At 49.8% G+C, this 23,189-nt stretch overlaps 1 protein-coding gene across 4 annotated transcripts in view; it reads left to right on the top strand.

Annotated features, from left to right (window-relative positions):
* The window catches only part of FHOD1 (formin homology 2 domain containing 1), a 62,716-nt gene that overhangs the window by 624 nt on the left and 38,903 nt on the right, over nt 1-23,189 (top strand). For 2 of the 4 annotated variants that reach the window (XM_065567544.1, XM_065567545.1), the window contains exons 2-3: nt 21,838-21,944; nt 22,797-22,861. In XM_065567544.1, coding sequence (XP_065423616.1) covers nt 21,838-21,944; nt 22,797-22,861 — 172 coding nt within the window. Of the gene's footprint in view, nt 1-20,015; nt 20,300-21,837; nt 21,945-22,796; nt 22,862-23,189 lie in introns of those variants that run through there. The other 2 variants (XM_065567546.1, XM_065567547.1) reach the window with 2 other exon arrangements.

Raw genomic sequence — 23,189 nt, 5'->3', positions numbered from 1 at the left:
GGGCTCGGTGGGGAGGGCTGGGCAGGAGGAAGTGGGGTGGTGAGGGGGCCTGCAATGGGTCTCGGGGGGCTGGGCTGGGGTGCGTGGAGCCTGCACTGGGGGTGGGGCCTGCACAGAGCACAGGCTGGGGCCCACATGAGGTTGGGGGGCTGGGCTGGAGGAAGCGGGGTGGGGGCAGGGGTGTGGGCTCGGTGAGGAGGGCTGGGCAGGGCAGGGCAGGAGGAAGTGAGAAGGTGTGGGGGGCCTGCAATGGGTCGAGGGGGTGCTGGGCTGGAGGAAGCGGGCTGGTGACGGGTCCTGCATGGTTGGGGGGGTTCTGTGCAGGGGGGGAAGGAAATGGGGTTAGGGCAGGGCCTATGTATGGGCTGGGCTTGTTGGGTGTGGACATCCCGATCTTGTGCAGCCCCCTAGCTTTCTCGGCACCTGAAGAAGTGGGTTTTTTACCCACGAAAGTTTATGCCCAAATAAATCTGTTAATCTTTAAGGTGCCACCGGACTCCTCGTTGTGTTTGTGGATACAGACGAACACGGCTACCCCCTGATACTTTACAGAGTGTGTAGAACTTCCCCATTTTCCCCATCCCTGCTTCACTAGGCTGGTGCAGGTTTGTGCCTTGGGCATAGGCTTTTGGTAGGAGCAGGCCTTGGAGCTGAGCCATTACAGCAAATTGTTTGGGCAGAACCGAGGAGGGACCAGGGGCTGGGCCAGTGAGGATGAGGTGGAGGGATTTGTGCCCTGACCTCTAGTAGCTGTTTCATAATTCATGGAGGAGTTGGTTGGCTTGTCCTTTGGTTGGTTCGAAACCTTTAGTCAGGTGAAATCAATTCAGACTGGATTTCTCATTTCCCATGGAGACCTGGTAGCATCAGACAACTGTACTGGGAGACATCGCTCCACAGCATCCAAGCTTAAATCCATTCGATAAACCCCCCATGCACACAAAGAATGGAAACGGTCAGCATAGGGTCTTGTATTTAAACATAGCCTATAGCTTGCCGGTTAGGGCCTGTGCCCGCTATTCCTGTGTAGCATAAACATTCCTCTAGCAGCGTATTCCTGGTTTAACCACCACAGTTTTAGCTGTATTCTGAAATGTCATCTCCAGTAGCACAGGGCCCCAACACCAAACGGATGCATTGACTGAGAACTGACTTGAAGGAAACAGTGATGTCTTCTGAGTCACCAGCACTGTTTCCTGCGCCATCTGGAGTTTATATAATGTTTCTGGTACGCTGAGGGTTCTGTTAACTGTGACTGAACAGGCAAAAGTGTCAGCCATTCAGGGTGCCACAATAGCTCTTACCCAGTCTGAAAAATCAGAGCTGGTTTAATGAAGAGTGAGGTCGAGCAGGACTTCTGGGCTGTCTTCACACTCTTGAATAGTGGCCTGCAACTTTTAGCTTTCCCCCTGGGCACAAGTGGGAGGAAACTCCTCGGAATGATCCTACTTCTCATAGTGCAGCACCCTTTGACTGCTCTTCAGTGTCAGCTGTGAGGATGAGCATCAGCTCCTCTTTTTTTTTTCCCATATGCAACCTTGGACACTTGGTGCGTTAGCTGCCTCATCTGGCGTTTCTATCCTGTTGATGGGGTGACAAAACCCCTGAACTACTGGCTAATGGGGCATGAGTGTTAACTCTCCACATGTAAATAGCTTGACAAAGGATTGCATTTTTCTTTGGAGAACCTATGTATTCTATGGTATGTTTCCTACAAAGTGCATCCCAAAATGATCCAGAGCTAGATGAGACAAGAAATTAAGAGGATAGGCAAAAAGTAGAGTCACAGCTTCAAAAATGGCAGAGGGATACAGTCGGAGCAGACGGGAGCTGCAAAGGAGGAGGCTCTTGGACCAGCATTGACAAGGTTGTGTGTGGTCACAGAGCAGGCTGATGCAAAGGGGAAAGGATCTGGGGTGGAGAGAAGAGAGGAGGTTTATGAAGTCTCCAAGCCAGCATGGATTTGTAAAGAACAAATCATGTCAAACCAATCTGATAGCTTTCTTCGATAGGATAACGAGTCTTGTGGATAAGGGAGAAGCGATGGATGTGGTATACCTCGACTTTAGTAAGGCATTTGATATGGTCTCGCATGATATTCTTATCGATTAAACTAGGCAAATTCAGCTTAGATGGGGCTACTATAAGGTGGGTGCATAACTGGCTGGATAACCGTACTCAGAGAGGAGTTGTTAATGGTTCCCAATCCTGCTGGAAAGGCATAACGAGTGGGGTTCCGCAGGGGTCTGTTTTGGGACCGGCCCTGTTCAATATCTTCATTAACGACTTAGATATTGGCATAGAAAGTACACTTATTAAGTTTGCGGATGATACCAAACTGGGAGGGATTGCAACTGCTTTGGAGGACAGGGTCATAATTCAAAATGATCTGGACAAATTGGAGAAATGGTCTGAATTAAACAGGATGAAGTTTAAAAAGACAAATGCAAAATGCTCCACTTAGGAAGAAAAAATCAGTTTCACACATGCAGAATGGGAAAAGACTGTCTAGGAAGGAGTACGGCAGAAAGGGATCTAGGGGTTATAGTGGACCACAAGCTAAATATGAGTCAACAGTGTGATGCTGTTGCAAAAAAAGCAAACATGAGTCTGGGATGTATTAACAGGTGTGTTGTGAGCAAGACGAGAAGTCATTCTTCCGCTCTACTCTGCGCTGGTTAGGCCTCAGCTGGAGTATTGTGTCCAGTTCTGGGCACCACATTTCAAGAAAGATGCGGAGAAATTGGAAAGGGTCCAGAGAAGAGCAACAAGAATGATTAAAGGTCTTGAGAACATGACCTATGAAGGAAGGCTGAAAGAATTGGGTTTGTTTAGTTTGGAAAAGAGAAGACTGAGAGGGGACATGATAGCAGTTTTCAGGTATCTAAAAGGGTGTCATAAGGAGGAGGGAGAAAACTTGTTCACCTTAGCCTCTAAGGATAGAACCAGAAGCAATGGGCTTAAACTGCAGCAAAGGAGGTCTAGGTTGGACATTAGGAAAAAGTTCCTAACTGTCAGGGTGGTTAAACACTGGAATAAATTGCCTAGGGAGGTTGTGGAATCTCCGTCTCTGGAGATATTTAAGAGTAGGTTAGATAAATGTCTATCAGGGATGGTCTAGACAGTATTTGGTCCTGCCATGCGGGCAGGGGACTGGACTCGATGACCTCTCGAGGTCCCTTCCAGTCCTAGAATCTATGAATAAATCAAGGCAAACTTTGACTTGGACTGGTCCCTGTAAGGAATGGGAACCAGCAGAAGTGTCTGAGGATGGGGTTGATGTGGTCATGCTTTGAATGTATGAGGAAATAGCAGCGTTCTGGAGAGCTGGAACGCTATGTGGGGGAGTGGCAGTAAGTAGATAAGGCAAGAGGTGCTGAAGGTCTGGTTGTGCGTGTTGTCAGAGGTGGAGTTGGGGATAAGCAGATCTGCAAGATAACAGTGACTGGCATATGTGTGCACATTGAGGCTTCAGAGGTTTCTGGAATGATTATCTGGGCCCTTCTGCAACGCAGGCTAAAATTAACTGGAAATTGTCTGGTTTCCTTCCCGGCACTCTTAAGTGGGTTATCTGGGAGGAAGCGGACAGGCGCTTGGAATGTTCTCTACTTTAGTGGGAGCAGGGCCCTGAACATGGCAGAAGGCTTTGTGTTCTTAGTGTGCAGTTATTTAGTCCGGCACTATTCAGAGATTCCAAGGCCAGAAGGAATCATTCTAGTCATCTAGTCTGACCTTCTGTAAACAGGCCTACGGCTGGTCTATGGGAATGAGCTGCTGGAATCTCAAATTGTCCAGCACACCATCGTTTCCATGTCCCATGGTATCTGTATAATTTGACTAATTCTGATCTTTGGTCTGCCTCGTCTGGGTCTGGATGCTGTAGCAGTCTTCTACTGGGGCACATCTGGCATGTGACGTGGTATGCTACCCGGCCTTGGGGGCCTAGATTAGTGAGCTACTGTCTCCTTCCAAAGTGGGGAGCTGGATTTGGGGAGTTCAGGCACTTTGTTTTGTATTTAAGTGGTTCAAAATTCCAGTGAAAATCAGTAAAAACCGAATTATAGCCTTTGTAAAACCTGGGACATTTTTGGTAAATGCCTTCCACATAGGGCATGGAAGGGGGTTAACATGCAGGTTGGGGTAGTGTGAATAGAGAACTCTGTAACTCAAAATGGAGACCACTTACGCTGTCCTATTCTGTGCTGCCCCACTTGGCAGCAGGGAGCTGTTTACCTTCTGTTAACAAAGAAACTACTTTGTGAGGCCAGCAGAAATAGCTATCCAGGTGAAACTTATTAACCAACAACCTGCTTTTCCTAGGGCAGTGAACAGCTAAGCGGGGAGTGCCTCGCCTCGCCTTTACTTGTTGGGGAGACGCGTGCAGTTGTCTGATCCAGAGCACAGAAAGGCAGAGATGGCATTAAGTGTCTGCTGGCTTTAAGGTGTCCCATCCGCAGTGGTACCACCATGCTTTTGTGAGGAACCCTTCCTTGGGATGCATGATTGTACCATGTCTTCTAAATGTCATTGTGTCTTCCCAATGTATTCAAAACTCTGGGGTGAAGATGAAAAAACACATTCAGTAAAACATCCCATAGATCTTCGTGAAATCTGAGAGGTGAACTAAAGAAATAAAACTGGGAAGAGTAAATAAGTGAGAGATGGAAAACAGGGGAGTTCAGTGGGGAGCACAAAATGATACACGGCTCGTTTACTGGTGATTCTAAACTTGCAAAGGTGCGATGGGCAACGAGAACAGCTTTCTGCTCCCATAACTAGCAGTGAATTGGCCTCCCAGTTAGAGGCTGGAGGGAGATCTCCGTCCTCTTTTTCTGGACACCACCCATTTTATTTGTGGGAAATGGTTCATGACTGGAGATGAGAGCGACGTGACATTGGGTAAGTACAAGGGAATGCATCTTAATGCTGCATTGTTCAAAACCCAGCCAAACGCTCAAGCAGCGGGAGGATAGCAAAATGCACAGAAAGGCCAGTGGAGGGGGAGGGGGAGGGGAACCTTGCAAGGTGCAGATTTTGGGATCCATTCAGATAAACACCCAGGGTTTAAATACTTATCTGAACTGTATTTGAAGCTCCATCCCTCAGTCAAGCTGGATGGCCATTCCTCCTCTTTCCCCATAATGCCTGGAACTATTCCAGCGGAGTTTGGCTTCCCCCACACTTTTTACCTTGGGGTGAGGGGCGAGCATTGGGTTTTCACTCATCTCCACTCTCATGTGAGCGGACAGCAAGCCTACTCTCCTCTCCTCTCCACTGTTTTTGTGGCACTTCCACCATCTCTTCCCTTCAAAGGTTTCCTTTTCTCTCTCCTTCCACTCAAATTCCTATTGCTGTTGTTTTTGTTTCCCCTGGAGGACCGGATTGCTTTCCCCCTGTGGCTCTAGGGGGCCAGATGATACTCCTCTCCCACCCCGTGATGGAGCAGTGCTTCTCTGGCTTCAGCCTGCCTTGCAGACAGGCCTTGTGTGGAGGAGTGCCAGGGACTGGGAGGAGCAGAGGCAGAGCAGGATGCGCTCAGTCAGTCGCTCCAAAGGAGAAGAGGACTCTGCCTGCTGCCCACCACTGCAGCAGTCAGCAGTAGAGGCAAGGGGAGCGTCTCAATGCAGGAGGGCGGGGTAGGCAGGCAGGAAGCACGGGCCAGATACATTTGACTCCCACATGAGCTTGGGAGCCTTGGCATGTGTGGATAACAGAACTTGTTGTTAAACCTTCCTCTGACCCAGACACGTGCCCTTTCATCCACATCTTCATTTTTCTTGGACTGAACCGATGTCATGTCATGAGACATTTTTTCAAGGGTGACTAAGTGGAGTTAATTTGGGAACAAACAACAAAAGCAATGCCTTACGAAGCAAACAGATCTCTGGCAAGGGTTTTCCTCTCTGAGCCGGACTCTGTGTGTAATAAGATCTTTTCTGTTGGACTGGAGGGGATGTTATAACGAGTGTGGCAGGAGAGATTTCGAGAAGGGATGTACATCTAAGTGGGGTAAGGAAGACTTGGAAGTCTGTCAAGGCTCATTAGGCTTTTTTAGAAAAATATCCCACAAGACCCTGGCAGTGATACTCTTCCCTTTGTCACATAACCTGAAATGTTGTCACTGTTGAGCTGTCTTCCAGGGTTTTCAGTTTCATGTGCAATAGTCCATTGTCCTTAGCAAACTCTGTGAAGGGCGGTAGGACTCTGCTCCATGATTGCATGAAGGGGTCAACTCGCTGGCGCTGCCTCATGGCCAGGCGTGGCAGCTCGCTCTCTGTTGGGGTCTCCTGCAGGTGGCTGCTCCATCTCTGCGGCAGCCTGCCTCTTCCTGTGCCATGGCTCTCCAGCCAGGTCACTTTAAAGCCTTTCCCCTTCTGGGCAGCGTCTGATCAAAAAGCAATTAACCCAAATAATTTGAGTTAGCAAGGGAGAGAGGGGTACGCCTCCCTCTCGGGGCGTGTGGGGATCTGGCCCTCCCTCCCAGGCAGTAGTTGTCTGGGAAGTTCCTGCCTTCCCTCAGCCTTTCCTCAAGGGCTAACGGTCTGTTCTTTCTCTGCTCTGCCCATGTCGGCTGTTCTGCTCCCCTTTTACTTCCCCCGCCCCCCCCAGCCTGTGCCTGCCCGGCAGGTGTGGCGGGGTGGGCCTGGCTCAGCCCAGAGCAGCTCCTTAACCCCTTGTTGACCAGTGTGGGGTTTCCATGCCCCATCACAGATTGCAACCCCCCTTTTTACCATATGCTGCCTTCATGTACTCCAGTCTTCTAGGTGTGCCTGCTGGAGTTTGTAAGCCCAGGGTGGACTCTTGAGCCCTACTAGCTGCCAGTATTCTGTCATTTGAGATCTTTGAGTTCTTATAGGGCCACAGGCTTGGCCTGGAAGAGCCATAATTTGTAGAGTGGCATCTTTTGGCAAGAAAGCAGCAGGGAGAGGGTGGCCCTGGGGCACCCTCCACCTTCCCTTGGAGGACAACCAGCGTTCTAAAGTGCTGGTTTTGGTCTTCTCTTTAATACCATTCTGGGTGCAACACATCCTCTCTGAGCAAGCAGTAGTGAAACCTCCAGTAGACTAAGCCTGTTTAACTTATTCACCGTCCGGGGAGGCAGTTAGGGGACAAGGAGCAGGGGGGGTTGGGGTCCCCGGGGGGGGGATTGGGGCAGGGATCTCAGGAGGGGGCAGTTAGGGGACAAGGAGCGGGGGGGGGGGGTTGATGGGTCGGGGGTTCTGAGGAGGGCAATCAGGGAGCAGGAAGTGGGAGGGGCCGGATAGGGGGCAGAGACCAGGCTGTTTGGGGGGTACAGCCTTCCCTACCCGGCCCTCCATACAGTTTTGGAACCCCAATGTGGCCCTCGGTCCAAAAAGTTTGCCCACCCCTGATTTAGACTGAAGTATGCAAGCAGGTCTGTCATTCTGATTCAGCAAATGCAAGCAAGTTGTCAACACCACCACTTGTTTCCATCTGTCAGTCAGCAAAGGATAAGTTACAATAACTAGTGACGCCAGAAAAAAAATACCGTGGAGATGCACCAGTGTGACAATCTTAGGAGCTCTCTACTGTTGTCTGGTATTTCCAGCCTTCATTTTAAAAAACAAACGGCTAGCCTTTCTGCTTGGGTAGAAAACCACTGTGACATAAAGCAATGCAGGGCCTTCTGACTCTGCAGGTGCACAGAATCAAACAAAGCCGCAGCCGTCCCATTCATCTCAGCAGGGAGTGAATTCTGAAACCCAATAATGACAGTTTAAATGTCAATATTTTAAACTATTTAGTGTTGATGGCCATAGCAGAAACATCCCCTTGGGTGCAGGGATTTCTTCAGAACCAGCTGGGGTGGCCAGGCGTGGAGCAAAGGTTGTGTTCTTTGTCTCTGTCCTGCGAGCCAAGTGCCTGTGGGCACTTGGGCATCTTGGGCATTGCTACTCGGCAATCACGGCATGGCAAACTTTGGGGATATATCTATATATATATCAAATGATAGGTCAGAGTTTCTTTAAATGCACTGCGGGGGTTGAAAAATAAGAGCATTGGTGGGGTCATTAATAGCACAGAAGAGCTGGAAATTATTGCTAGTTACTGAAACAAATCACAGGAGGTGGAAGTGACTTCTTCACACCTGTGCTGGATAAAAAGAATATTAATGGCATGTCCATGCAGTGTGCCTTTGTGTGATAGAGGACAAGCCAAAGGAGACTGGAATTATGGTGGAAAGCCAGTATCTAGACAGAAGTGAGACAGGTAGAGGGTAAAGTCAAGGTGATGCTCTTGGTGCTAGGAGGAGTAAATGGGTGAACCTTTAATAAGTTTTGGTAATGGAAAAGTACCCGGTGCTCAGAAAACAGTGACTCTTGTTCCAGTGTTCAGGAGGAGGCTGTAGGAACACCTGTATTAGGAAAGGGTTTTTAAATACTTGGGATATTGTAGCTTGCAGCTACATTTGGAAAAGTACAGGCTAATAGGTATGAGTCAGCTTGGATTTGTGAAAGGCAAATCATGTCCCAGATTTCTGTCTAAAATAACTATCCCATGAGGTTTCTGTTCCTAGATTCCACTATATACCCCTGATACTTGTAAGAAGCTTAGTCAGGTCCCTTACACGCATGGTTCCAGGTTTATTTGGGGAAAGGAAAAAGAGCAGAATTAGGCACACATTACATCAGGACCGCATCCAGCCTGGAACACGGGGGTCTGCCCTGTGCACTGCAGTCACTGTACACGCACCGTCGTTAGGCATGAATAGTTAGCCTTTTCTCCTGGGCCACCGAAATAGGGTAAAGAGCAAACACGGGGGCTAAAACCACCCTTGTTGTTTGGGCCTGCGTAGAGAAGTTATACCTCAATTTCTGTGTCCCAGATAACTCTCCCCTTCACAGCACTGATTAACTGGGGAGAGAATAAAATGATGTTTTTCCAGATTTGGGGCCAGTTTAACTAAACGTGTGTGTGTGTGGGGGGGGGTGTTGGTTTTTTTAAACTGATTTAGTTTAAAGTGGTGCTAGCCCCTGAATGGTCACTCTTAATTCACTTTAAGAGTGGCTGATTTTAGTTTAGCTTATGTCTATTCAATATTTCCTGTCAGAGTTTTACAGTTAGCAAAAGCGTGCGTGGAAATGCCTGCTCCAGCCACTTAGAGCTTCCTGATGGGAGAAGGCAACACCATTGTCCACCATGGAGTTTCCAGGGACAATTGGGGACACTTGAACCCCATAATCCAGGAGTTCTCAAACTGGGAGTCAGGACCCCTTGGTTATTACATGGGGGGTCGCGAGCTGTCAACCTCCACCCCAAACCCCGCTTTGCCTCCAGCATTTATAATGGTGTTAAATATATTAAAAAGTGTTTGTAATGTATAAGGGGGGTCGCACTCAGAGGCTTGCTATGTGAAGGGGTCACCAGTACAAAAGTTTGAGAGCCACTGCCATAATCTCTACTATCGCTCTCCCTAGTAAGACACCTGTGTGCTTGCAAAGCGTTAGCCTCCTTCCCAAATGGATATTATCACTTTAAACTACCCAGGCCATCCTGTCAGACTGGTAAAAGGGCCATGGTCAGAGCTTCGGCCCTAGGATTGACCTTCCCGTTTGCATCACTTGGCAGAGTCTGTGTGGTCCCCACACCCTAAGTGTCAGGTTTCAGTTATAGGGGTGGAGAACGGGGGTTTAAAACAAGCAGGGAAGTTCTTGTATTCCCTGTAGCTTGGCTGTGTTCAATATGCAGCATCCGTCTGTGCTCACGCTGGAGTGAGGTCTGCGTTCGTCTCTGCAGCAATAACAGGCAGGGCGAGTAGCTTCATGAAGTTCTGAAACCTTCCACTCGTGGCCGACTGGAAACTTGGAGTTCCATCTGCAGCTGCTGTGGGAAGACAGGGCGTGTGGGCTGGCTGGGAGAGGAGGCCTCACCATCCTGCTCTGAGCTGCTTCGAGCTCCATCTCTGTTGCAGCTGACTGTAACCTTTGGTCTCCCAGCTCTCATGATCACGCACCCCCAGCTGTTCCCAGGCCCCTGCTGACTGTAGCCTGTATCTGGGGGTGCGTGAACATCTTTGGATATCACCTTAGCCTATCAGAGGGGTAGCCGTGTTAGTCTGAATCTGTAAAAAGCAACAGAGGGTCCTGTGGCACCTTTGAGACTAACAGAAGTATAGAGAGCATAAGCTTTCGTGACCCACGAAAGCTTATGCTCTCTATACTTCTGTTAGTCTCAAAGGTGCCACAGGACCCTCTGTTGCTTCACACCTTAGCCTAGTGTGCCAGATCAGTGACCCCGTCGCTCCCTATCTGCCTCCTAGAAGAGGTTAGCAGGTAATTCCCCTGCCAGGATGTGTGACAGTGAGTGTGCCTCAAAAGCAATGTAAGACTTAGGCTGTGTTAAAAACAAGGTTTGTGAAGAATGAGAGAGTCCTATTACCAAAGAGAGTCCCCATCACAGAGCTAGTCTGATGCACCTTGGAAGCTAACCTACGTCGATACCAGTGTGGGATTGCTCCAGCCGGTCCTGGCCTCCCCAAGCCCTTAGCAGGGCAGTTTGTCAGAGATCCTTCATGGTATCAGGTGCCTGCTGCCAAATCCCCCTGGAGCTGGCCCAGTGGCACTTTCTCGGTTACTTTGCAGTCATGTGCAATCCTGCTCACGGCCTTTCCAGGCCTCTCCCCCGGGTCTGTTTCGTGTATGTTTTCTGTAGTCCTTTCCTATTGGAATCAGTGCCTTAGATGAAACATTTCCCGTGTTCTTCTGGATGTCTATCCACATAGTTGGTGCAAGGACGTGTCTTCGTACACCGGGATTGGATGTCCCATCCCTGCCACCCCTTCATGGCTGTTTCCTGTTCTAGTTTGCAGCAGCTCTTTGGGATGTTAATTGTTCCTGGCTTTAGGTGTTAATCTGAAGCCAGTTCAGTATCCCCTTGAATCCACGGTTAAAGTGACAGGCCATTTTAAGATTATTTCACAGGTGAGTTCTTGACAGATTTAAACTGAGCTCTCACACTGACTCGAAGTAGAGACATGGTTCTGTCCCCCGGATGCCTCTCCCCATTACAGCAGTGGGTGGCCCTCACCTGACTGCTTCCAGCAGTGTTACAACAGCATCTGGACTTCAGTATTTCTGGTCAGGGCTTTTGCTGCGAGTGTGTCCCAGAGCCTTGTCTGGGTGAAGGAAAGGAACCAAACCTAGACCCTGCCGTTTTCCCTGCCCTCTCGTGCAGGAATTCCCTGTCATGGGAACTGCCTGTAAAGGGTTCCCAGGACAGTGCGGCTCGTGAGCCGACTGGAACAGCATGTCTCTGTCCCCAAGGGTTAGCACTAGGAGACATGTGCCTGGGGTAGAATCCAAACCACGAACGCTGCGGGTGGGGCTGCATTCCTGCCACGCTCACATGAGAAACTGGCATCCGAGTTCCTGCAGCAGCTAGTAGGCTGGCTTGTGTAATTAGGCCCCCTGAAGCAGGCATGGACATTGATGTTAACGCACTGCGGGGTTGCTAGCGAGGCTTCCTGGGAAAAGCGGGGGGGGGGGCCTCCCCTGCTTACTCTGGGTCAGACGGGTGAGTTCCGTGTTTAGTTTACAGCCCAGGGGCTGGGATGCGAACCTGGAGCCGCTTACACCCCACAGTCTCCAGCACAACTCCCATAGTGACAGGGAGAGGTTTGCACAGAGATCGAGAGTCGAATATGGCCTTTATGTAGGAAATAAATCTCTTCATCGGCACCTCATTGTCACGTTCTGCATGGGTCAGTGGGAAATGCTTGGCTTAGGGTGACCCGCTATTTCTGTGCTCTGTTTCTCTTCGGCCCTCCTCCCCATCCTGCCTTTCTCAGTTACCCTCCCTCTGACCTGACTTTGTGTCTGCAGCAGCTCCCAATTTCCACCCCTCCCTTCTTCCCTGGGTTTCACTCCCAACCCCTTCTCCATTCCCTTCTCCGCTACCTTGATCAGCAAAGAACTAATTATTGCAGACATTTAATGGGTCCTCTCTACACATCAGAGTTAACACCCTAGTGAGAAGCTGGAGAGTTTGTACCGCTCAGGCAGACAGTACGGCATTGGCTTCGCTGGGTTCCCATTTGAATGAGTCTATACGCTTTCTGCAGAACCAGGAAGGGATAGAAACGTGCCTCGTTAAGTGAAAGCTGAGGTTCTGCAGAATCTGCATGTCGCGTGAGCCATACCAGTATTTCAGTGCGTCAGGTGACCCATGGGTTCGATACCCGCCGCAGAGTAAAGCCAAGGCTACATGGTTAATAGTAACACTCTTATAGCACGTTGTAAATGATTTGGGGACCCCAGGGATGCAAAATGGCATACAAACCACATAAGAATCCCATCAGCACCCAAGAGTGACGCAGCAGCATTGCCAGCCCCACATATTCACAGACCATTTGTCAGGCCTTAGAAATTATGAGATTGGCTTAAAAGTCACAAGACCTTTAAAAAAATGATACATTTGGGGCTTGCTTTGGCCTCTGGTTTTGAACCTTTGGGTTGCGCTGGAGTCACATTTTCAAGCTTTTCTCTGCAAAGAGGAGGGCTAGGAACTTACTTGCATTTTTAAATGAAAACTAAGATTGTCATGTCATCATCTGTAATCACTCCTGGAGCTGGGGCTTAATTAAAACAACAAATATTACACGGATCGCGACAAAATAGCTAGAGTTGGCAGCACTGCAGTTTAGGTTGGAACAAATCAGTTGAACTGACTGGTGGAATTGAAGTTGGCAGAAGGCCCCATCGCTTGCAGTGGAATTTGAGAAGTACCAGGGGAACACCCCCGAAGTGTTCAGTGGTTAGCTTTTATATCCCTCTAGCACTACATGAGTACATCAGTTGACAGGAGAGGAGAACAACTCCTCTTGAATCTCCACCACCACTTCCTTCCGCACCCACATGATCCTTGGCATTGCCTCCCCAAGTACAGGTCTGTCTCATCTTACGCTGGGGTTACGTTCCGCGGTCAGCGCATAAAGCGAAAGCCGCGTATAGTCAAAATTACTGAATGGCGTGCGGAATCGCCCGCACTACAGGTACAGTATTAAAATTGGTATTTTTCTCTCTTTTTTGGTTTTTGCCGACCGCGTAAAGCTGAAATCGCGCATGTTAAATACGCGTAAGATGCGACAGACCTGTACTGATCCAGCCTGATTCCTTTCAGCCGCATCACAGCTTGCAGCCAGTGGCAGCTGTTGACAGGTTACCAGATGCGACTCTTAGCCAAGAGGGGAATGATGGTCCCCGTGTGCAGATATTGTTGGGGGTCTGCCAGTTAGAACTTAGTCTCCAAAGAAGAACAACAAGGAGTCTGGTGGCACCTTAAAGACTAACAGATTTATTTGGGCATAAGCTTTTGTGGGTAAAAACCTCACTTCTTCGGATGCATAGAGTGAAAGTTACAGATGCAGGCATTATATACTGACACATGGAGAGCAGGGAGTTACTTCGCAAGTGGAGAACCAGTGTTGACGGGGCCAATTCAATCAGGGTGGATGTAGTCCACTCCCAATAATAGATGAGGAGGTGTCAATTCCAGGAGAGGAAAAGCTGCTTCTGTAATGAGCCAGCCACTCCCAGTCCCTATTCAAGCCCAGATTAATGGTGTTAAATTTGCAAATGAATTTTAGTTCTGCTGTTTCTCTTTGAAGTCTGTTTCTGAAGTTTTTTTGTTCAAAGATAGTGACTTTCAAATCTGTAATAGAATGACCAGGGAGATTGAAGTGTTCACTTACTGGCTTATGTATGTTACCATTCCTGATGTCCGATTTGTTCCATTTATTCTTTTGCGGAGGGACTGTCCGGTTTGGCAAATGTACATGGCAGAGGGGCATTGCTGGCACATGATGGCATATATAACATTAGTAGATGTGCAGGTGAGTGAGCCCTTGATGGTGTGGCTGATGTGGTTGGGTCCTCTGATGGTGTCGCCAGAGTAGATATGGGGACAGAGTAGGCAACGAGGTTTGCTACAGGGATTGGTTCCTGGGTTGGTGTTACTGTGTTGTAGTGTGTAGTTGCTGGTGAGTATTTGCTTCAGGTTGGGGGGTTGTCTGTAAGCGAGGACTGGCCTGCCTCCCAAGGTCTGTGAGAGTGAGGGATCATTTTCCAGGATAGGTTGTAGATCGTGGATAATGCGCTGGAGAGGTTTTAGCTGGGGGCTGTATGTGATGGCCAGTGGTGTTCTGTTATTGTCCGTGTAGGGCCTGTCCTGTAGTAGGTGATTTCTGGGTACCCGTCTTGCTCTGTCAATCTGTTTCCTCACTTCCCCAGGTGGGTATTGTAGTTTTACAAATGCTTGATAAAGACCTTGTAGGTGTTTGTCTCTGAGGGGTTGGAGCAAATTCGGTTGTATCTTAGGGCTTGGCTGTAGACAATGGATTGTGTGATGTGTCTTGGATGGAAGCTGGAGGCATGTAGGTACGTATAGCGGTCAGTAGGTTTCCAGTATAGGGTGGTGTTTATGTGACCATCACTTATTTGCACTCTAGTGTCCAGGAAGTGGATCTCTTGTGTGGACTGGTCCAGGCTGAGGTTGATGGTGGGGTGGAAATTGTTGAAGTCCAGGTGGAATTCTTCAAGGGCCTCCTTTCTGTGGGTCCATATGATGAAGATGTCATCAATGTAGCGCAAGTAGAGGAGGGGCACTAGGGGACGAGAGCTGAGGAAGCGTTGTTCTAAGTCAGCCATAAAAATGTTGGCATATTGTGGGGCCATGCGGGTATCAGTACTCATGAGTTCCAGGCTCCTAGTCTTGTGCCCCATCCACTAGGCCATGCTTCTTCCCCCCCCCCCCCGGCTATGGGAGGCACATTTTGGCAGAGGGCTTGTGATCCCAACTCTAGCTACATACTTCAGGCAGAGTGGTGAAAAGAACAGCCATTGTTGATGGAATCAGAGAGAGCGGGCTGAATGAGATCTTGAGAGGTCATCTAGTCCAGCCCCCTGCGATGAGACAGGACCAAGTAAACTTAGACCATCCCTGACAGGTTTTTTCCAACCAGTTCTTGAAAGCCTCCAATGACAAGGACTCCACAACCTCCCTTGGAAGCCTATTCCAGCGCTTAATTGCCCTTAGAGTTAGATGGTTGTTCCTAGTATCTAACCCTGCCTGCAAATTAAGCCCATTACTTCTTGTCCTACCTTCAGTGGACATGGAGAACAATTGATCACCGTCCTCTTTGTAACAGTTCTTAACATACTGTTATTAGGTCCCTTCTCAGTCGTCTTTTCTCAAGACTAAACATGTCCAGTGTCTTTAACTTTTCCTCATAGGTTTGGTTACCTAAACATTTTATCGTTTTTGTTGCTCTCATCTGGACTCTCTCCATTTTCTTTCCTAAAGCACGGTGCCCAGAATTGGATGCAGTACTCCAGCTGAGGCCTCTCAGTGCCGCATAGAGCAGGACAATTACCTCTCATGTCTCACATACGAGACTCCTGTTAATACTCCTCAGAATGATGTTAGCCTTTTTTGTAACTGCATCATATTGTTGACTCGTTCAATTTGTGATCCACTCTTACTAAGGCTATGATTATGTCATGGAGGCCACGGAAGTCACGGAATTTGTGACATTCTCTGTCCTGGGGCTGGAGCTCCCAGCCAGCACCACCCACACAGCTCTCAACCCCTGCCCCGGTGGGCAGCTGGGGGGATCCAGGAGCCCGAGCAGCAGTGGGTGCTGAACCCACCTACCCCTTTTGCCAGGGATATTTTTAGTGAAAGTCAGGGACAGGTCACGGGCTTCTGTGAATTTTTGTTTATTGCCTGTGACCTGTCCATGACTTTTACTAAAAATATCCGTGATAAAAACTTAGCCTTAACTATGACCCTTAGATCCTTTTAAGCAGTACTACCACCAAGTTTCAGAGTAGCAGCCGTGTTAGTCTGTATCCGCAAAAAGAACAGGAGTCAGGCAAATACTCACCAGCAACCACACACCACGGAACAAAAACACTAACCCAGGAACCTATCCTTGCAACAAAGCCCAATGCCAACTGTGACGGTGCTGCCCATGGGAGCCAGCTGAGATCACTCAATCAGGGTGAACTGCAAACAAAACGGGGCAGACAAACCCCAAACGCTGGCGGATATTCTAATACTTGGGTTTACCAAGCCAGCACAAAACAGCTTCTGTAGTACCTCACTGGTTACTCAGAAGTTCAAACAACACAGTTCCCTTAAAGTGCCCCGCCTCAGGCCTCCGTCCAGACACACATGTCAGATATGATGATGATGATGATAACTGAAAATCTTACTTCATCATATAAAAGAAAAGGTTCTTCCAATCCCAAAGGATCAGCCATATACCCAGGTTCAATTATAACTTAGATCTTACCCAGAATACACACTATAGTCAATTCTTATTGACTAAGCTAAAATTTATTAAAAAAGAAAAGAGAGAGTGTGTTGGTCAAAAGATCAATATACAGACAGACTTGAATTCAATTCTTGAGGTTCAGATGCATAGCAGAGGTGAGCTTGTAGTTGTCAAAAGTCCTTTTAGAAATAGTCCATAGGTTATAGTCCAATATCCATAGTCAGGGTGGCTCCAGTCAATGACTGGGGATCTCAATCCTTGTGGCTTAGGGTTTCCCCCTCTTGAAACCCAAAGCAGATCTGAGATCATATAGCATCATGTCCCAGGGTGGTTCTACATTTCCAGCAGCCTTTCCGCCTGAGAAAACAATAGGCTTAATTCTCCTTCTCTCAACCATCCTGGCAATTAACATTCATTAAACAGTTCGGATACAGGTTACCACAACCTTCAAAGAGACTTATAGACAATAATACTATTTCACTCAAGTATCATCATAAATGTTAATATTCCTTTTTGATCTTTGAATTAAAGTTATAGCAATAGCCGAGACTTGTTTGCTCACATCACAAGACCTGAGCAAACATGAGATCTCGTCTATTGCTATAACTTTAATACCCTTGAGATCTCTAACAATGCAGACTTGCATTTCAAAGCTCTATTCATTTACATATCTTCCTAACCAGTTTCTACAGTTCACCCCTGGGTCAGGTCAGTCTGAGTTAATTAACTCTTTCTGGCCCTGTCATCTTTCAATGAAATATTATTTTACACTCATAATGTCACACCAACTCTGTGTATTTTTCCTTCCTAAGTGTAGTACTTTGTACTTGTCTTTATTAACTTGTTGAATTCAGACCAATTCTCCCATTTGTCAGGGTCATTTTGATTTCTAATCCTGTCCTCCAAAGTGCAAGCGGCCTTCCCCAGCTCAGTGTCATCTGCAGATTTTATAAACACACTCTCCACTCCATTGTCCAAGTCATAAATGAAAATATTGCCTAGTACTGCACCCTGGATGTACCCCTGCAGGACCCCACTAGATAGAGCCTCCTAGTTTGACAGTGAACCATTGCTAACTACCCTTTGGGTACGGTCTTTCAACCAGCTGTGCACCCGTTACTAGGCCACATTTCCCTAGTTGGCTTATGAGAATGTCATGTGGGACTGCATCACAAGTGTCACTAAAATCAAAATATACCCTGTCTACAGCTTCCCAGGCCCACTAGGCCAGTGACCCTGTCAAAGAAGAAAATTAGGTTGATTTGACATCTGCCGCTGAGTTCCAGAGTGTGAACAGGCCCCTCATGTGGCTATCCTTGGTGCTCACCAATCATGCTGCAGCTATGGGCTTACTGGCAGTAGCTTGATGCCTTTGGCAGATAAGATCCGTTTGGGTCCGACAGCTTTCTATAGTGGCACGACAAGGCCTTGCCGTTCCTTGCCGAAGAGTGCTAGGCAAGTGCGCCCCGGTGTTGGCCTGTGGGCTGCATCCTGATGTTTCTGTGCTGCTTGGCACCTGGCAGAAAGAACAGTAGGTATGTCTCGGCACCGACCAGCCTCCTTAAAATCCAGTTGTACGGGTAGCAATAAGTCCAGATACTGCCATGAGGCAGTGAACGGTTTTAGTTTAGTGAACTTGGACTGTTCAGTGTTCAACTGAGATGCAGCCACAGATTTGCCAGTCTTATGTAGGGTCATACAGCTCACCCCTATAGATAATAGGTGTGAGGGACCAATGTGATCAACGAGTCTGACCTCCTATATAGCACAGGCCAGAGAATGTCACCCAATGTTCCTGCAACCAGTCCATAATGTGCAGCTGATCAAGGGCAGGTTATGTTCAGAGAGGCAGCCAGTCGTGACTGAAATACCGATAGAACCACTGAGCTAGCCTGTGTCTTTTTTTGCTCTTTTTGCCACACTGCCAATAGGAAGGAAGAAGGTGAGCGTGACTGGGTTCCAAATAAGCATGTAGAGCAAACATGCCAGGCCTAGCTCTATGCTTAGGGTATGTCTACACTGACAGAGTGTTTGCGCTGTAAGTGTCACCGGTGACAGGGAACCGGTGAAAGTAAAGCGCTGGTTTCTCCCCTCACTCAATTCCTCAGGTGCCAGAGAGTGTTGACACTACCAGCACTTCCATCGCGGATGAGAGCAGCGCTGTAGGGCACAGTGTCCCACACTGTCCCATAGTGCAGCTCTCTCGATAGGTCCTGTGGGAAGGGGGGGGTGAGCGGAAGGCATTCTGGGTCCTTGCTTAATGCCCCATGTTGCCCTGCTTCATGTCCCAGCAGCCCCATTACTTCCTTGTTTCTTTCGTGGCATTCCTCCCCCCCCCGCTGTCTGGCTGCTTTCCCTGCCACATCTACAAGCAAAGGGAAAGGGAGTTTCAGCTTCCCGGGGCTTACAGGGGGAGGGGCGGACGTCCGTTTACTTGGCGTCAGAGCAGCAGAGATGCTGGCCAGAGTGGTCACTTTTGGAACTGTGGGATATCCTTCGGAGGCCAAAAGGTGTTTACGCTGGTAGAACATGTCTTCATTTTCACAACAGCACAAAGGACTGTAGGCCTCTCGTGAAGGTGGTTTTCTTTTTGAAACTCAGAAGTTTCACCGCAAAAAGTCATTAACAAGTGTAGAGGCTCCCGCGGTTTTAGCACAAAACATGGACTTTTTGTGCTTTAAATGGTAAGTGTAGACACAGCCTTAGAGTTGCTCTGGCTAGGTTCTGGCGGTGTGTGCTGCCCACCACACACAGCACCGCTGAAGGGCTCTCGGAGCATTTAAAGAGATACCTACCTCATTCCTGTATACTGCTGGCTAGAAAAGATGCATTAAAATGTCCGCTTTTTTAGCGGGACCAGTGAACTCGACTGACAGGTCCTTCTCATAGTGACGACACTAACAAAGAATCAAACAGACGTAAATTGGCTTGTGACTTGCCATAGCAAGATACCAAGGCCAGTTAGGCCCTACCTTCCAAAGGCCGAGCGCGAGGGCACGTAGTTTGATCTGCAGCATGTGGGGCCGGACTTGCAAAGTATCCACTCCCTGATGTCAGTGCAGAGTGAACCTTCCAGACCACGAGAAGGAGCTGTGATGTGGGATTTCCTGTCCGGAAAGAGCTGACACCCAATCCCTTCAGGCTCCCCTTTTACCCATGGATTGATTTCGGTGTGTCAGCTGAAATGGATGTTTGCCGCCGGTTACTGGTTGAAATCGAATGCTGCCAAGTCTATCTGTTTTCCGGAGCCAGATCCCAGGGTGTTCTACCTCCTGCTTCCCCTCGGTCTCCTGACGGTATCCCAGAAGGAAGTGCCTTGTCTGTCACAATGTGGAGAGCTGGGGTTGGGCCCCTGCCCTTTCCACGGAGGGTGCTTTGCCCCCCCGCGAGGGTCTCTGTGACAATCCCTGACCCCAGAGCAAGAGTTCCTGTCAGACATATTAGTACAGAATTCAGAACACCAGCGTGAGATAAGCTGGGCCAAGGGTGAAGCTGGTTCCAGCTACGTGTCTGAGGGAGGTGGGCTGTGGGAGTCGGAGGAAGAGGCAGCGTTTGGGCAAGCGGCTCCAATTCTAGGCTGAACTGGCCGGGAGCTGCCCTTTCCCCTCGTGCTGTTCAGGAAGGGAGCCTCCTTACGGTGGCTTTTCTGACTTTCCTCCACAGAGCTGAGATCACCAGTCCCTGCTTGGCACTCTCCCCATCGCCCTGCTGGAAGGGGGCATCCTCTCTTGTAGGAGAGAGGGAGGGGTCTTACCGCTGTCCACCACAGAGATGGCAGGCAGAGCCTACCTGGCTTGAGGCCAGGGCCACGTGGCCGATCCCCTGGAGTGGTTGCATTGTGACTCAGGAGTGGCTGAACTTGTTGGTGTTGTGCTCCCCTGCTCGGAGCCCTGTATTTTGGGATGTGAATGCTGCACAGCCTGGAGGCTGTGATTTTCATGACAGGAAGCGGCCAAGCAGCGATGAGTCAGCGTGCAGGCTTTGTCAGGATCATGGTGATGGGTGAGTCACCAGTGCCTGTGTGTACTGGGGGTGTTTGCACATGTCCCTCTGCCATGACACCCTAGAGATGCAGCTGGCTGCGTCTCTAGGGTGTGTGTTGGAGGGATGGGTGGGGGAGAACTGCTAGCACCTAGTCGCTATTTAGGGGCTGGTACGGTGTCCTCTCCTCTCACCCCACTGCTGAATTGTCCCTGCCCCACGCTCCCCTCTATGGGTTGTCTTTATTCCCCTCCCCCTTTCTTTGGGGGCTCCTTTTGGGCCTCTTTCCTCACCTGCTGTCAGCTCCGTCACTGGGCTCCGTAGCTCCGTGCTCAAGCGCTGTAGAGATGAGGGGACCAGTGCATTTCACCTAGCTGCCTGCACAGGACCGTGAGCTAGCAACGGAAGCAGTGACTCCGAAATAGATTCGGGGGGAGGGTGGATAATCAGCTGAACGTGAGCTCCCAGTGGGATGCTGTCACCAAAAGAGGTAATGTGATCCTGGGGAATGGTGAGTAGGAGCAGAGAGGTTATTTTACCTCTGTATTTGGTGCTGGTGCCACCACTGCTGGAATCCTGTGTCCAGTTCTGGGGTCCATAATTCAAGACACATGTTGATAAATTGAAGGGGGTTCAAAGAAGAGCTCCAAGAATGATTAAAGGATTAGAAAACCTGCCTTCTAGTGATAGACTCAAGGAGCTCAAGCTATGTAGCTTAACAAAGAGAAGGTTAAGGGGTGACTTGATCCCAGTCTGAGTTGCTACATAGGGAACAAATAGTTAATAATGGGCTCTTCAGTCTAGCAGGGAAAGGTCTAACGCGATCCAATGGCTGGGTGTTGAATCTAGACAAATTCAGACTGGAAATAGGGCATACGTTTTTAAGCGTGAGGGCAATTAACTATTGGAACAATTTACCAAGGGCCCTGGTGGATTCTCTATCACTGACCATTTTTAAATCAGGACTGGTGGTTTTTCTAAAGGATCTGCTCTAGGAATGGTTTCGGGGCAGGTCTCTGGCCTGTGCATACAGGAGGGCAGACTAGATGGTCACAATGGTCCCTTCTGGCCTTGGAATCTCTGACTCTGGTGAGGGGAAGAGAAGACAGGCATGTGGAGAAATGGCCTGTGAAACCCCGAGCCCGGGGGATGGGATGGGACAGAATGCTGCTGCTGAGGGGACACGGAATAGGAGGTTCTGGACTCGTGAGTGACTTACACTCTGGCCCCCTAGGGCTGAACTAAAGTGCCTCCGTTAAATCCTCAGTGAGCTGTTTTCAAGGCGCCGCACGGCTGTGCAACCCCAGCAGCTGGGCGTGAGGGAATGGCTAGGGAGTCGCATGGTTGAGAGGCGGGGGCAGGTGGTCTGGGAGTCAGGACTCCTGGGTTCTACTCCTAGCCCTGCTGCTGATTGGCTACTTGTCCTCTACAAGTGCAGAGTGGCAGTATAGTTCTTGGGGTGCCTCACACAGACTCTGCTCCCCACGACCTCGCTATGCATTCCTCCCTCCCGGTAGCAAGCACCATCACTGATCTGTGGGGGGGCCTTGTGTTTGCAGCTGGCGGACTGTACACTGCAAGTCTCACCATCTGGCCAGTACCTGGATCTTGATCTGTCCCTGCTGGAGCAGAAAGATGAGCTGGAAGGATTCTACGAGGAGATCGGGTGAGTTGCTGGAGTCGCAGATCTACCTGTCTGAACTGAGCGAGTGGGACATGAGTCACTGTCTCCACTCAGGAGGCTGCCCAGCCAGACGACGTGACCCTGCTTCCCCCACCTTTGCCTTCTCCAGACGCCCCCATGGAGTGAGACGCTGATGCATGTTGCTCTTCCGCCTGCTCAGCAGGATGGAGCAGACAGTGAGAGGCCTGCGGGGGAGCAAGAATGGCTGGAATTGGGGCTGGGGCTGGTAGAGTCACTTGGGGGATTCACTCCTTTGCCAGCTACTTCCTGGATGTTAAACTGAGCCCCTGGGCCGAGAGCCTGGTGACAGGCCAGTTTTGGTCAAACTCTAGGGCAGTCTGTGGGGAGTGAGGGACCTTGGACTTGAGGTGCCTCAGCAGAGCTGTGGGGAGAGGTCAGGCCTGGAAAGCAGGAGCGGCCACAGATCAGGACAGAAGTACGCTGGAGGGGTGCGTGGAGGCCCCAGGACAGTGCTCCAAAGAGCTGCCCGTCCCCCCCAGTGTAACTGCGTAGAATTGGTTTCCTGTGGGTGGTTGTGATGATCTGGCAGGCCCCAGCAATAGCTGGGTGCTGCTGCTGTCAGTAACCTGTGGAAGTGGGGCATGGCGGGGGGAGGGTAGGAGCTGTTCTGGGGGAGAGGTGGCTGGCAGATCATTAGGGGATCTGGCTCTGGTGCTGAGTATGGAGGCAGGCTGGTGCCCATTGGTCGGCATGGGTCTGGGCCTTGCTGACTTGTAGGTTCCCGATGGCGGTGCTGTGAGCAGGCCCTGGCTGTCCGCGAGCGAGGCTATTGGTGACATTTGTGGTGACTTACCTGCATTCCTCTCGTTCCAGCAAAGGGCGGCGGCCAACTCTGATCCTGCGCACGCAGCTCTCCGTCCGAGTCCATGTCATCCTCGGTGAGTCCCTGATAGCCAAGGGCTCTGGGCCCAGTCCCTTCTGTATTCCCCAGGGCCTTTGCCTTTAACTGGCCCAAGGCCACTCGAGCCAGGAGCACGGTGACACAGGGCTGTGTGGGGCCTGGCTAATCTGGCCCGTGGGTTAATTGCTGAGTGCTCCTGGGGGCTGGCTCCCGGCTCCCTTTCACATGATCCTCTGAGCTCCAATGTTCTCTCTGGCTTCATGTCTCTGTCTGCCATGCCTGGGTTTTCCCAGCCCCTGTCACTGCCATGGCTGGAGATGAGCAACTGGGCAAGGAGGGGGGCAGGCTCTGAGGTGGCACGGAGC

The sequence above is a fragment of the Chrysemys picta genome, chromosome 14, assembly GCF_011386835.1.
Source record: "Chrysemys picta bellii isolate R12L10 chromosome 14, ASM1138683v2, whole genome shotgun sequence".
Taxonomy (NCBI): Eukaryota; Metazoa; Chordata; order Testudines; family Emydidae; genus Chrysemys; species Chrysemys picta.
The sequence above is the reverse complement of the archived record's forward strand: the minus strand, read 5'-3'. Positions and strand labels throughout refer to the sequence as shown.